Source organism: Cynocephalus volans, chromosome 1, assembly GCF_027409185.1.
Source record: "Cynocephalus volans isolate mCynVol1 chromosome 1, mCynVol1.pri, whole genome shotgun sequence".
Taxonomy (NCBI): Eukaryota; Metazoa; Chordata; class Mammalia; order Dermoptera; family Cynocephalidae; genus Cynocephalus; species Cynocephalus volans.
Window position 1 is genome coordinate 63,091,050 of NC_084460.1, and position 14,342 is coordinate 63,105,391.

General features: G+C 37.3%; 1 protein-coding gene across 1 annotated transcript in view; it reads right to left on the bottom strand.

The window, feature by feature from the left end:
- Window positions 1-14,342, bottom strand: part of ARHGEF4 (Rho guanine nucleotide exchange factor 4) — a 94,674-nt gene that overhangs the window by 63,115 nt on the left and 17,217 nt on the right. The window contains exon 2 of the mRNA XM_063091546.1: window positions 7,713-7,839. Within this exon, the coding sequence (XP_062947616.1) occupies window positions 7,713-7,839 (127 nt within the window). The remainder of the gene's footprint in view (window positions 1-7,712; window positions 7,840-14,342) is intronic.

Genomic DNA, 14,342 nt, shown 5'->3' on the forward strand with positions numbered 1-14,342 from the left:
TAGAACTACATAGGAGTTATATTTCTACATATTACTGGAATTAAGCTAGTACACATTTGAAGTTGATTCTGATTGAGATATGTATGTGCTAAACCCTAAAGCAACTACTAAATTGAACCAAAACAAAACAAAACAAAAATATAGTGAAAGAATCATTAATGAAATTAATACATTAGAAAATGTTCACTCCATATAAAAGAAAGCAGTAAATGAGAAATAGAGAAATGAAAAGGATGAGACATATAGAAAACTGAAAGTAAAATGGTAGGTGTATATCCAATTATGTCAATAATAGCACTAAATTTGAGTTGATTAAGCAATCCAATCAAAAGGCAGAGAATGTCAGGTAAGATAAAAACCATGAGCCAACTATATGTTGTTTATAGGAGATACACTTTAGATTCAAAGACACTATTAGTTTGAAAGTAAAATGATGGAAAGAAATATATCATGCAAACTGAAACCACAAGAAAACTGGAGAAGCTATACAGATATCAGGCAAAATAGCCTTTAAAACAAAAAAACATCATTATAGATAAAGAGGGACATTTTGTAATAATAAAAGGGTCAATCCATCAGGAAGATATAACAATTACAAACATAGACACCTAATAAAAGAGCACCAAAATACATAAAGCAAAAAGTAACAGAAATGAAGGGAGAAATAGGCAATTCAACAATAGTAGTTGGAGACTTCGATACTCAACTTTCAATAATGGACAGAACAATTAGAAGATCAACAAGGTGACAGGAGACTTGAACAACATTATAAACCAACTAGACCTAACACGTCTGTAGGACATATTACCCAATAACAGCAGAATGTACATTCTTCTCAAGTGCACATAGAACATTCTTGAGGATTGACAGTCTATAAAACAAACCTCAGTAAATTCAAAAGGACAAAAATAATACCAAGTGTGTTCTCTAACCCCAGTGGAATGAAATTAGAAATCAATAATAGGGAAAATTTACAAGGAAATTAGAAATCAATAACAGGGACACTCACAAATATGTGTAAATTAAACAGCACACTCTTAAATAGCCTGTGGGTTAAGAAGAAATCAAAGAAAAAAATCAGAAAATACTTTGAGATTAATGAAATGAAGGCACAGCATACCAAAACTTACGGGACACAGATAAAGCAGTGCCTGGAGGGAAATTTATAGCTGTACGTGCATATTTTAAGAAAGGAGAAAGATCTCAGATTAACAACTGAACCTCCACCTTGTGACGCTGGAAAAAGAAGAGCAAAACTAAAGTAAGTAAAAGAAAGGAAATAGTAAAGTTTAGAGTGGAAATTAATAGAGAATAGAGATACAATAGAGAATGGAAATAGTGAGAAATAAAAAAAGAGAACAGAGAAGCAATAGAGAAAGTCAGTGAAACCAAAAGCTGGTTCTTTAAAAGTCTCAACAGAATTAACAGACGTACCTGATTTGACCAGGAAGAAAAGAAATGACTAAAATCACTAGAATCAGAAATGAAAGAGGAGGCATTACTACTGATTTTGCAGAAATAAAAAAGATCATAAAGGAATACTATGAATAATTTTATGGCAACAAATTAGATGACTTAGGTAAAATTCGTAGTAAGACACACACTACCAAAACTCAGTCAAGAAGAAATTCAGACTATCTTGGTAGAAATATGATAAATGAAGAGGTTGAATCACTAATCAAAAAACTTCCTACAGAGAAATACCCAGGCCCAGATGGCTTCACTGCTGAACTCTACCAAACACTGAAAAGAAAAAAAAAAAAAAAAAAAGAATTTATAACAATTATTTACAAAATCTTCCAAAAAATAGAATAGGAAAAGACACTTCCCAACTCACTTTACCTTGATACCCAAACCAAACAAAGACACCACAAGAAAACTGTAGAACAATATCACTTCATGAATATGGATGCAAAATCTTCAATAAAATACTAGCAAACTAAATTCAGCAAAATATAAAAAGAATTGTACACCTCTACCAAGTGAGATTTATCCCAGGAATGCAAGTGTGGTTTAACATCTGAAAATCAATTAATGTAAATAGAATATCAATATCATATCAATAGAATAAAAAACAAAAGTTGCATGATCCCCTCAATAGATGCAGAAAAAAAGCACCTGATAAAATCCAATACCCTCTAATGATAAAAACACTTGACAAAGGCATCTACAAAACCTTACAGCTAACATCATACTTAATGATGAAGACTTTATGCTTTCTCCCTAAGATCAAGAACAAGACAAGGGTGTGCACACTCTACCACTTCTATTCAACATTATACTGGAGGTTCTAACCAGGGAAATTAGGGAAGAAAAAAGAAATAAAAGACATCCAGATTGGAAAAGATAAAGTAAGACTATTTCTGTTTGCAGATGTTGTAATCTTATATTTAGAAAATCCTAAGGAATTCACTAAAAAACTACTAGAACTAATTAATGACTTTAGCAAAGTAAGTTGTGGGATATAAGATCAATATACCAAAATTAGTTGTATTTCTACACATTTGTAATGAACAATGTGAAAATGAAATTAAGAAAATAATTCACCATAGCATTGTATTGTTTGTTTGGGCTGCCATAACAAAATACCACAGACTAGGTGGCTTAAACAACAGAACTTATTTTTTCACAGTTCTGGAGTCTAGAAGTACAAGATCAAGATGCTGGAAAATTTGGCTACTGGTGAGGTCTCTCTTCCTATAGACAGTCACCTTTTCACTGTATCCTCTCCTGTGTGAGTACTTAGAGAGAAAGCTCTCTGGTGTCTCTTCTTAGAAGGACACCAGCCCTATAAGGCTAGTGCCCCATTCTTATGACCTAATTTAACCTTAATTACCTCCCTAAAGGCCTTATCTCCAAATACAGAAATATTGGGGGATAGTGTTTTTATTTGTCCATTTTTATGTTGCTGTAACAGAATACCTGGGTAATTTATAAAGAAAAGAGGTTTATTTGGCTCATGATTCTGGGACAGCTGCATCTGTCACAGGCCTCAGGCTGCTTCTACTAATGGTGGAAATTGGCAGGCAGCCAGTGGGTACAAGATCACATGGTGAGAGGGGAAGCTAGAGAGAGGGAGGGGAGGTGCTAGGCTCCTTTTAACAACCAGCTCTTACAGGAAATAATGGAGTAAGAATTTATTCACTACCTCCCTCCCCCAGGGAAGGCATTAATCCATTCATGAGGGATCCTCCCCCATGACGCAAACACCTCCCAACATTGCCTCATTGGGAATGGGATTTCAACATGAGCTTTGCGGGTACAGATGTATCCAAACTATATCAGGGCTTCAATATATGAATTGGGGGTTGCTCAATTCAGTTCCTAAATACCAAAAAGAATAAAATACTTAGGAATAAATTTATCAAAAAGTACAAATTTGTACTCTGAGAACTACAAAACATTGTGGAAAGTAATTAAAGACGATTTAAATAAATGAGGGGAAAATCTTATGTTCATGGATTAGAAGACTCAGTATTGTTAAGATGGCAATACACCCTAAACTCATCTACAGATTCAACACAATCCCTGTCAGAATCCCAGCTTATTTCTTTGTAGAAATTCACAATCTGATTCTTAAATTCATGTGGAATTGTAAGGGACTCAGAATAGCCAACACATTCCTGAAAGAGAAGAAGTAGGAGGACTCACACTTCCTGATTTCAAAACTTATTACCATAAAAGCAATGGTAGTCTATATGGTACTGGCAGAAGGACAGACATATAGATAAATGGAACACAATTGACAGTCCAGAAATGAACCCATATATCTATGGTCAACTTATTTTTGACAAGAATGCCAAGACTTTTCAAAGGGAAAAAGAATAGTCTTTACTACAAATGGTGCTGGCACAACTGGATAGCTTCATGCAAAAAAACGAAGTCAGACCCTCACCTAATACCATATACAAAAGTATCTCAAAATAGATCAAAGACTTAAATGTAAGAGCTAAAACTATAAAACTCTTAGAACAGTACATAGGGGTGAATCTTCATGACCTGGGATTTGGCAAGGAGTCTTAGATAAGACACCAAAAGCACAAGCAACAAAAGAAAAAATACATAAACCGGACTTCCTCAAAATTAGAAAAGGTTTTATGCTTCAAAGGACACTATCAAGGAAGTGAAAAGACAAACCACAGAACTAGAGAAAATATTTGCAAATCATATGGTCTGATAAGGGATTTGAATCTAGAATATAAAGAACACTTACAACTCAATAAAAAGACAAACCAATTTAAAAATGAGTAAGGAATTTAAATAAAAATTTCTCCAAAGAAGACATACAAATGACCAGTAAGCACATGAAAAGATGCTCAACATCATTAGTTATCAGGGAAATACAAATCAAGACCACAATGAGATACAACTTCACACCCACTAGTTTGGCTAGAACCAAATGTTAGATAAGAAGTGTTGATGAGGATGCGGAGAAATTGGACAAATTACGCTGGTGGTGAGAATGTAAAATGGTTCAGCTGCTTGGGAAAATAGTCTGGTAGTTCCTCAAATGAGTCAACGTAGAGTTACCATATGACCCAACCTTCCCTCTGCTAGGTTTATCCCTAAGAGAAATGAAAACATAGTTCTACACTGAAATTTGCAGGCGAATGTTATAGCAACGTTATTCACAATAGCCAAAAGGTGGAAACAATCCAAATGTTCATGGATGGGTGAATGAAAAAACAAAATGTGGCCATATGATGGAATAACATTCAACCATAAAAAAGAATGAAATACTGATACAAGTGACAATGTGGATGAACCTTGAAAATATTGTGCTAAGTGAAAGAAGCCAGTCACAAAAGACCAGATCCTATGTGATTCTATTCATCTGTAAATCCAGACTAGGAAATCTATAGAGAAAGAAAGTAGATTAGTGGTTCTTTAGGGTGGGTGGGGGTGTGTGTGGAGATCCGGGCAGTGTGTGTGAGGGGGCCGGGGGGCGTTGATAAAGGGTACACGGTTTATTATGAAATGCTGAAAATGTTCTCAAATTGACTGTGGTGATAATTGCACATATCTATGAATATACTAAAAACCACTGAATTATACACTTTAAATGGGTGAACTGTATAAACTTAATAAAGCTGTTAAGAAAATAGGGAAAATCCTCAGCACTAAAAACTCGGGAAGGGTATCAGCCACAAGATAAAACAAAGATATAATTGGCTTGAAGAAAGAGGTGACCTACAGCTTGCAAAATGACCATATAACCAGAAGGCAGTAGGAAAATTCCTGGTAAAACCCTACAGATGCTTGTAAAGCCAGGATGTGAGTCCAGGGGTGCAGAGAGTCACGTGATCCGCCACACCAGGGACTCCCAGAGATGCATCTGGCCCTGCTGGCTTCGCCCCAAAAGGAGTGTGTGGTGGAATTTATCCTGGGCACCAGCTTTTGGGGCAAAGGGCGGCATGTTCCTACATCATGCTGATTTTTGGCCACCCCTCCAAATGTGGAGAAGAAATTCTGCCAAGACTACTTACAGTTCCCTCCAAGTTTTTAGGTGATTGAACTCACAGTATACATTAAAGTTATATTTTCACGTCCTGCTTCAGCTATGTTTGAAGGATTCGAACAGAAATCTATAACAATCTCTGAAAGAATGTTATTTCCAATGCTACTTGATGACAAGTCAGTGCTGGAGAAGGACTGATGTCTGTAAGGATGAGGAAGTAGATAAATTTCACCTTTTTAAAAAAATAACACTTCCAGTCAAAAGAGGACATGAATTTGGAAATTAACTATAAGCTGTGAACAGGAGAAACTTTACAAAATTTTTTATTTTTTGCTCTTAATTTTCAAGAAGACATTGGAAAAATTGTACGGAGATTAAAAACATGACTACTGGATCACAAACCCTGGCGACAGCAGTGAACATAGGTGTGATAAAACCAAAGAAAACAAAGCAGAAGATAAAACAGAAATTCTCCCAGAACTGAGAAGAAAAAAGATTTAAAAAAATGAAAATGATGAGAGGTTTCAGGTATAGAAAGTGGAAGTACAATCTGTATAAAATACAAATCCTAGAATTTTGAACAGGACAATTGGAGTAGAAACAAGAATTAAGGAAAGAAAAGAAAGCTTTCTTAAGCTAAACTTAGAGACCCAAGCTAGTACCTCATATTAACCTTATGAGATAGGAAGACATGAATGAATTACCACTCCTTTTTTGACAAAAAAGGAATCTGAGATACAGAGAAATGTAGGAACGTGCCCAATTTCTCACCCAGTATGAAGTGTGACCAGAGCCAGAGCCAGAGCCTGACCTCCGACTTTCAGCTGTGCCTTTGGTGTGCACACATGCTAAGGGCATGTGTCACTGAAGCTTTAGATTTTGTATTCTGCAATCAGTTCTTCTGCCAATGAATTTAAATGGCATTCTCACATAATAGGGATACGCGATTATTAAGCTTTGGATTTATAAGGTGCCAAAATCAGCTTTGAGGATTATCTCTGAAAAAGACTCTTCTCTCCTGTTACTGTCCCTTCATGAGCCTCTAAATAATTTCATGACTTAATGAAGGGCTTTTCCCTGGAAAAGATTCTTTCACCAGAAGATTCTTGTCAAACATCTTTTCATAACTTTGCTTACTGTGAATTTAAGATCACAGGGAAGGAATGTGTATGGGAAGGAATGAAAGTCCACTTCACAATGAAGCCTAAGCATGTACTTTTGCGGGTGGAAAACAATCATGTCCACCAGCTAATTTTTGCATCCAACTTCTGCAGGGGCCAGCACCCAGAGTGCACTGAATCAGATTCAGAGCTCAGGACTTAGTGTCTACATCAGATCTGACTCCTTAGCATAGTACATGCAAACTCTAAAGCCCAGGTCCCACCACCACTCTCGCACATCAACCTCTGTCTAACATCATGGGCTTTCTATGGGTCTTTAGCTCCCACAGGACCAGACTACTGACAGCCTTGAATGCCAGCGCACTCCTCACTTCCCAAGTCTGGACAATGTGCATGTTTGATAGATGTAGCTATTTTTTCCTTCAACTCTATTTGGGCTTTACTCTAGTTTACCTTCCCTAAACACCAGATTTGGCCTCTCCCTCCAGCCAGCTGAATGCTTTTAAATTGTTAGGTTGCCATCTAACATAACCTGCACCTGCTCAAGGCCTGAGACTCAACATCTCTCTTTCCACCAGGAGCCCATGAGCATTTCTCAACATGCCCAGCCCCTCTTGGGTTGGGTTTAAGAAAGGTGGTAGCTGTGCATGAAGAGGCCTCATCCTGGATCTTACATGGCGCCCTATTCCCTTATAGTACAAAAAGCTAGCCCTTTTATGGACAAATATGTGATATGATATTTGCTATAGTTTTGGGAAAGGGGCTCACAAAGGCTGCCATAAAACCCAAGGAAGGGGCTAGTGTTCCTCAGAAGAAAAAACACCCAAGTTTCATCACTAGATTAGAGACAACTCACTACATGATTATTTCTTCTGCAAGTTATATCCTATTACAAGACCAGGGGATAATCAGTAGTTCTGCTTGGGATTCAGTAACAGAATCTTCCCCAAGCTAAGAATTCCCTTTCTCTGGGTACCTTGTACTCCTTCCTAAATGAAGAATGAGATAATTTTTTCCTCTTTCATCTTCAGGCTACTTCTGCCGTACAAGTAGGTATAGCCACCATAACACTCACTCATCCTTTTTGCCAGGACATCAGAGTATATGGCAAAAGAGAGAGGCATGGAACTCACCGGTGTCAGGTGTGTGCTCTGGCCAGCCCATGTGGTTCAGTCCTGTTGGGGCACTCTGAGAGAGTGGATGGCTTTTTTCAGGGAAATTCAAAGATTCTGGAGAGGTAGCGATCGTCTTCCTCCAACACTGGGAGAGGAGGAAAGAAGCAGAGAGTAAATGAAGAAAAGGGCTGACAGGCTGTCATTGCCACCTCCTGATTTTTCTAATTGCCCAGGACCTTTCCTGTGAGCAGAGCACACAGCCAAAATGTGTACAGCTCCAGGAAGTGCCACTGACACCAAAACCCATGAGGAAAGCTTCTCCTGGAGTCTGTAGCATGCAACCTGTATGGCCATATGTGGCAACCCTAGCAGGTTACGTTTTTTTTCTACTATGTGAAATGAGGAGTGTTGAGGTCTTCAGATTCCCAGGTCTCTCTCAGCCAGTCAGCCACACAGCCTGCTATTTCCCCCAAAGCAAGACTGTTTGTTTTAGCTAAGGCATATTCTTTTGGGGGCACTTAATTAAAATGCAACTCACAAAGTCCCTGTCATCTCATAATTATGAAACAGACACTACCCTTCAGACAGTAAGGACCAATGTTGTATGGGGTCTTGGGAAGGCAAGAGATATATGGTCATTTTCATTATCATCCATTATCCAGAGATAAACTTGGCCCCTCCTGATTTCTTCTGCTTTATAAGGTTATTGTGTTAATTTAAAAATTGTGGTATATATTCAAATGCATGCTTGTTCCCTTTCCTTTTGCTTTTGTATTCCTCACACTATTAAGGAAATAGTGCTTAGAAAATTCTTTTACTGATTTCTGGAAACATAAATATACAAACAAGGATTAAAATGGAGTAGCATACTCCATCCCATCTCTTCCATTTGAATGCAGCTAAAAACACTGGACATAATGTATATATACATCAGCTATCTGAGAATTCTGAAAGTAAATGGTAGCAGGTAGATTGGGAAATAAACCAGAATTTGAAATTACACTAATCATGTGGTGGGTTCCCTGTTTCACTGTTCATGTGGTGTGAACTCAACAGCTGCTTCAAACTGGGCATGGACAAAAAGGACCGTCAAAGAAGCCCTCTATGATATGAAGAGAGCGAAAAGGGTTTCCTAAAGTTATGAGGGAATGGGGGAAGTCCTGTGTATTTAGATGTTGTTTACTCCCACCCAGCCCCCCATGCACCTATAGTAATGTCAGCAGTGGTCAGGTAGGCTCCTAAAACTCTGAGGGAGGAGAATACTCTCTGACAAGAGGAGATATGGTCCCAAGAGCATGGGGGAGAATCCCTGTTTCTTTTTTCTCTCTCTATCCTGCCACCTGGCTACAGAGGCAGACACTGCTGCAGGAAGTGTGTGGCAAATAGGGAAAATGAAAGTCCCAGCTTTCTAATGAAAATAATGGGGGAGAAGGGAGAGTGATCCTAGAAACTAGGAAGTGTCTGAAGAAGGCTGAGAGGAAGGAACTCAAGAAAAGGGTCCCATCAAAATATGTATGAACTCCTGGACCTCCAAACTACATGAATGGGCCTGACCCTTATTACGCTAAGGTCTTTGAGAACTAAACCATAGGATGTAACAATTTACAGGTCCAGACTAGCCTCTGTATGATCCACTTATCCAAATAGCCCTGCAAACACTTTGAAACCTGAACTGACATAATAAACAGCCCCTGAAGGCCAATAAGAACTTGTAGTCTGGGGCCAGCCCGTGGCTCACTTGGTAGAGTGTGGTGCTGATAGCACCAAGGCCATGGGTTCGGATCCTATATAGGGATGGCTGGTTGGCTCACTGGTTGAGCGTGGTGCTGACAACACCAAGCCAAGGTTTGAGATCCCCTTACTGGTCATCTTTTTTTTTTTTTTTTAAAAGAACTTGTAGTCTGAACTTAACTGGGTCAATTGTCTGAAAAACTTAATCATTATTCTCCATAGGAACTAAACAAGGCCCAGAGACTCATACTGTAATATTTAAAATGTCCAGGAAATAGCCCAAAATTACCTGACATACAAAGAACTATGAAAATCTCAATAACGTGCAAAGGAAAAGATAATCAACAGATGCCACAATTGTTGGAATTATCAAGGCAAAGATTTTAAAGCAACTCAAAGAACCATGCTTTAAGAAATGAGGGTGAATACTCTTGAAACGAATGGAAAATAATAGCAGGGAAATGGACACAGAAAAGAATGCAATGGAAATGTTAGAACTAAAAAATATAATAACTGGCTTAAATTCCCCAATTAAAAGACACAGACTGGCTGACTGGATCAAAAAGCAGGACCCAACTATATGCTGCCTACAAGAGACCCACCTCACCCATAAAGATTCACACAGACTAAGAGTGAAAGGATGGAAAAAGATTTACCATGCAAACAGAAAAGAAAAATGAGCTGGAGTGGCTATTCTTATATCTGACAAAATAGACTTTAAACTAAAAACCATAAAAAGAGACAATGAGGGACACTACTTAATGATAAAAGGACTGATCCATCAAGAAGACATAACAATCATAAATATGTACGCACCCAATGTTGGAGCAGTCAGATTTATAAAACAAACTCTATTAGACCTAAAGAAGGAAATAGAAACTAATACCATAATAGCAGGGGACCTGAACACTCCACTGTCAATATTAGACAGATCATCTAGGCAAAGAATCAGTAGAGAAACACAAGATCTAAACAAGACTCTAGACCAATTGGAATTGGCAGATATCTACAGAACATTCCACCCAACAACCTCAGAATATTCATTCTTCTCATCAGCACATGGATCATTCTCCAGGATAGATCACATATTAGGTCACAAATCAAGTCTCAATAAATTCAAAAAAATTGGAATTATCCCACGTATCTTCTCAGACCACAATGGATTAAAACTAGAAATTAATAACAAACAAAACTCTGGAAACTATACAAACACATGGAAATTAAACAGCATTCTACTTAATGACATATGGGTCCAAGAAGAAATCAAGCAGGAAATCAAAAAGTTTATTGAAACTAATGAAAACAATGATACATCATACCAAAACCTGTGGGATACTGCAAAAGCAGTATTGAGGGGAAAATTTATTGCATTAAATGCTCACTTCAGAAGAATAGAAAGATGGCAAGTGAACAACCTAACACTTCACCTTAAAGAACTAGAAAAACAAGAACAATCCAAACCTAAAGTTAGCAGACGGAAAGAAATCATTAAGATCAGAGCAGAACTGAATGAAATTGAAAACCAAAAAACAATTCAAAAGATCAACGAATCAAAAAGTTGGTTTTTTGAAAAGATAAATAAAATTGACAAACCATTAGCATGGCTAACAAAAAAAAGAAGAGAGAAGACTCAAATAACAAAAATTCGAAATGAAAAAGGCGATATTACAACTGATTCATCTGAAATACAAGGAATCATTCGAGACTACTATAAACAACTATACGCCAACAAATTTGAAAATCTGGAGGAAATGGATAAATTTCTGGACACACACAAGCTCCCAAAACTGAACCGTGAAGACGTAGAAAATTTGAACAGACCAATAACAATAAAGGAGATTGAAGCTGTTATCAGAAGGCTCCCAACAAAGAAAAGCCCAGGACCAGATGGATTCACAGCAGAATTTTACCAAACATTCAAAGAGGAATTGACACCGATTCTTTACAAACTATTCCAAAAGATTGAAACGGACGCAAATCTCCCAAACTCATTCTATGAAGCAAACATCATCCTGATACCAAAACCAGGTAAAGATATAACCAAAAAAGAAAACTACAGGCCGATATCCTTGATGAATATAGATGCAAAAATCCTCACTAAAATACTAGCAAACAGAATACAGCAACACATATGAAAAATTATTCATCACGATCAAGTGGGATTCATCCCAGGGATGCAAGGTTGGTTCAACATACGCAAATCAATAAATGTGATACACCATATTAATAAACTCAAACACAAGGACCATATGATCATCTCTATAGATGCTGAAAAAGCATTTGATAAAGTTCAGCACTCATTCATGACAAAGACCCTCTATAAGTTAGGTATAGAGGGAAAGTATCTCAACATAATTAAAGCCATATATGCCAAACCCACTGCCAATATCATCCTGAATGGGGAAAAGCTGAAAGCTTTTCCTTTAAGAACAGGCACTAGACAAGGATGCCCACTCTCGCCACTCCTATTCAACATAGTGTTGGAAGTACTAGCCAGAGCAATCAGAGAAGAGAAGGAAATAAAGGGCATCCAGATTGGAAAAGATGAAGTCAAACTGTCCCTGTTTGCAGATGACATGATCCTATATATCGAACAGCCTAAAACCTCTGCAAAAAAACTGTTGGAATTGATAAATGATTTCAGCACAGTAGCAGGATACAAAATCAACACACAAAAATCAGTAGCATTTCTTTTCTCCAATAGTGAACATGCAGAAGGAGAAATCAAGAAAGTCTGCCCATTTACAATAGCCACCAAAAAAATAAAATACTTAGGAATAGAGTTAACCAAGGAGGTGAAAAATCTCTATAATGAGAACTACAAACCACTGCTGAGAGAAATTAGAGAGGATACAAGAAGATGGAAAGATATTCCATGCTCTTGGATTGGAAGAATCAACATAGTGAAAATGTCCATACTACCCAAAGTGATATACAAATTCAATGCAATCCCCATCAAAATTCCAAAGACATTTTTCTCAGAAATGGAAAAAACTATTCAGACATTTATATGGAACAATAAAAGACCACGAATAGCCAAAGCAATGCTCAGCAAAAAAAATAAAGCTGGAGGCATAACACTACCTGACTTTAAGCTATACTACAAAGCTATAATAACCAAAACAGTATGGTACTGGCATAAAAACAGACACACTGACCAATGGAATAGAATAGAGAATCCAGAAATCAACCCACACACTTACTGCCATCTGATCTTTGACAAAGGCACCAAGCCTATTCACTGGGGAAGGGACTGCCTCTTCAGCAAGTGGTGCTGGGATAACTGGATATCGATATGCAGGAGAATGAAACTAGATCCATACCTCTCACCGTATACTAAAATCAACTCAAAATGGATTAAGGATTTAAATATACACCCTGAGACAATAAAACTTCTTAAAGAAAACATAGGAGAAACACTTCAGGAAATAGGACTGGGCACAGACTTCATGAATACGACCCCAAAAGCACGGGCAACCAAAGGAAAAATAAACAAATGGGATTATATCAAACTAAAAAGCTTCTGCACAGCAAAAGAAACAAAAGAGTTAAAAGACAACCAACAGAGTGGGAGAAAATATTTGCAAAATATACATCTGACAAAGGATTAATATCCAGAATATATAAGGAACTCAAACAACTTTACAAGAAGAAAACAAGCAACCCAATTAAAAAATGGGCAAAAGAGCTAAGTAGGCATTTCTCTAAGGAAGATATCCAAATGGCCAACAGACATATGAAAAAATGCTCAACATCACTCAGCATCCGGGAAATGCAAATCAAAACCACACTGAGATACCATCTAATCCCAGTTAGGATGGCTAAAATCCAAAAGACTATGAACGATAAATGCTGGCGAGGCTGCGGAGAAAAAGGAACTCTCATACATTGTTGGTGGGACTGAAAAATGGTGCAGCCTCTATGGAAAATGGTATGGAGGTTCCTTAAACAATTGCAAATAGATCTACCATACGACCCAGCCATCCCACTGTTGGGAATATACCCAGAGGAATGGAAATCATCAAGTCGAAGGTACACCTGTTCCCCAATGTTCATCGCAGCACTCTTTACAATAGCCAAGAGTTGGAACCAGCCCAAATGCCCATCATCAGATGAGTGGATACGGAAAATGTGGTACATCTACACAATGGAATACTACTCAGGTATAAAAACGAATGAAATACTGCCATTTGCAACAACATGGATGGACCTTGAGAGAATTATATTAAGTGAAACAAGTCAGGCACAGAAAGAGAAATACCACATGTTCTCACTTATTGGAGGGAGCTAAAAATTAATATATAAATTCACACACACACATACACACACACACACACAAACCGGGGGGGGGGGGAAGAAGATATAACAACCACAATTATTTGAAGTTGATACAACAAGCAAACAGAAAGGACATTGTTGGGGGGGAGGGGGGGAGGGAGAAGGGAGGGAGGTTTTGGTGATGGGGAGCAATAATCAGCTACAATGTATATCGACAAAATAAAATTTAAAAAAAAAAATAAAAAGAAAAAATAAAAAAATAAAAAATATAATAACTGAAATAGAAAATTCACTGGCACAGTTCAATTATAAAATGAGATGATAATAAAACAACAAGAGATAAAGCAATGAAACTCCACATTTAAAAATTAATTAGTAAATGTATAGGGAATCTAATGAGGCTTTATATACTACTGAAGATATTTTCATCTACATGAAACTGATTATTAAGGACTTAATGAATAGATGGTCCCTATGAATCAAATATTTTACAAGATTCTAACAAGGGAAACCAATAGTTTAAAAGAGTCATGCCTGTATATAAGCTGAAGTAAATTATTTAGAAAATCTGTTTATAGTTCTTCCTTTATGTTAGTCTAGTTATGTTCAATTAATTCCTTTGTATCTATGGTCCCCATG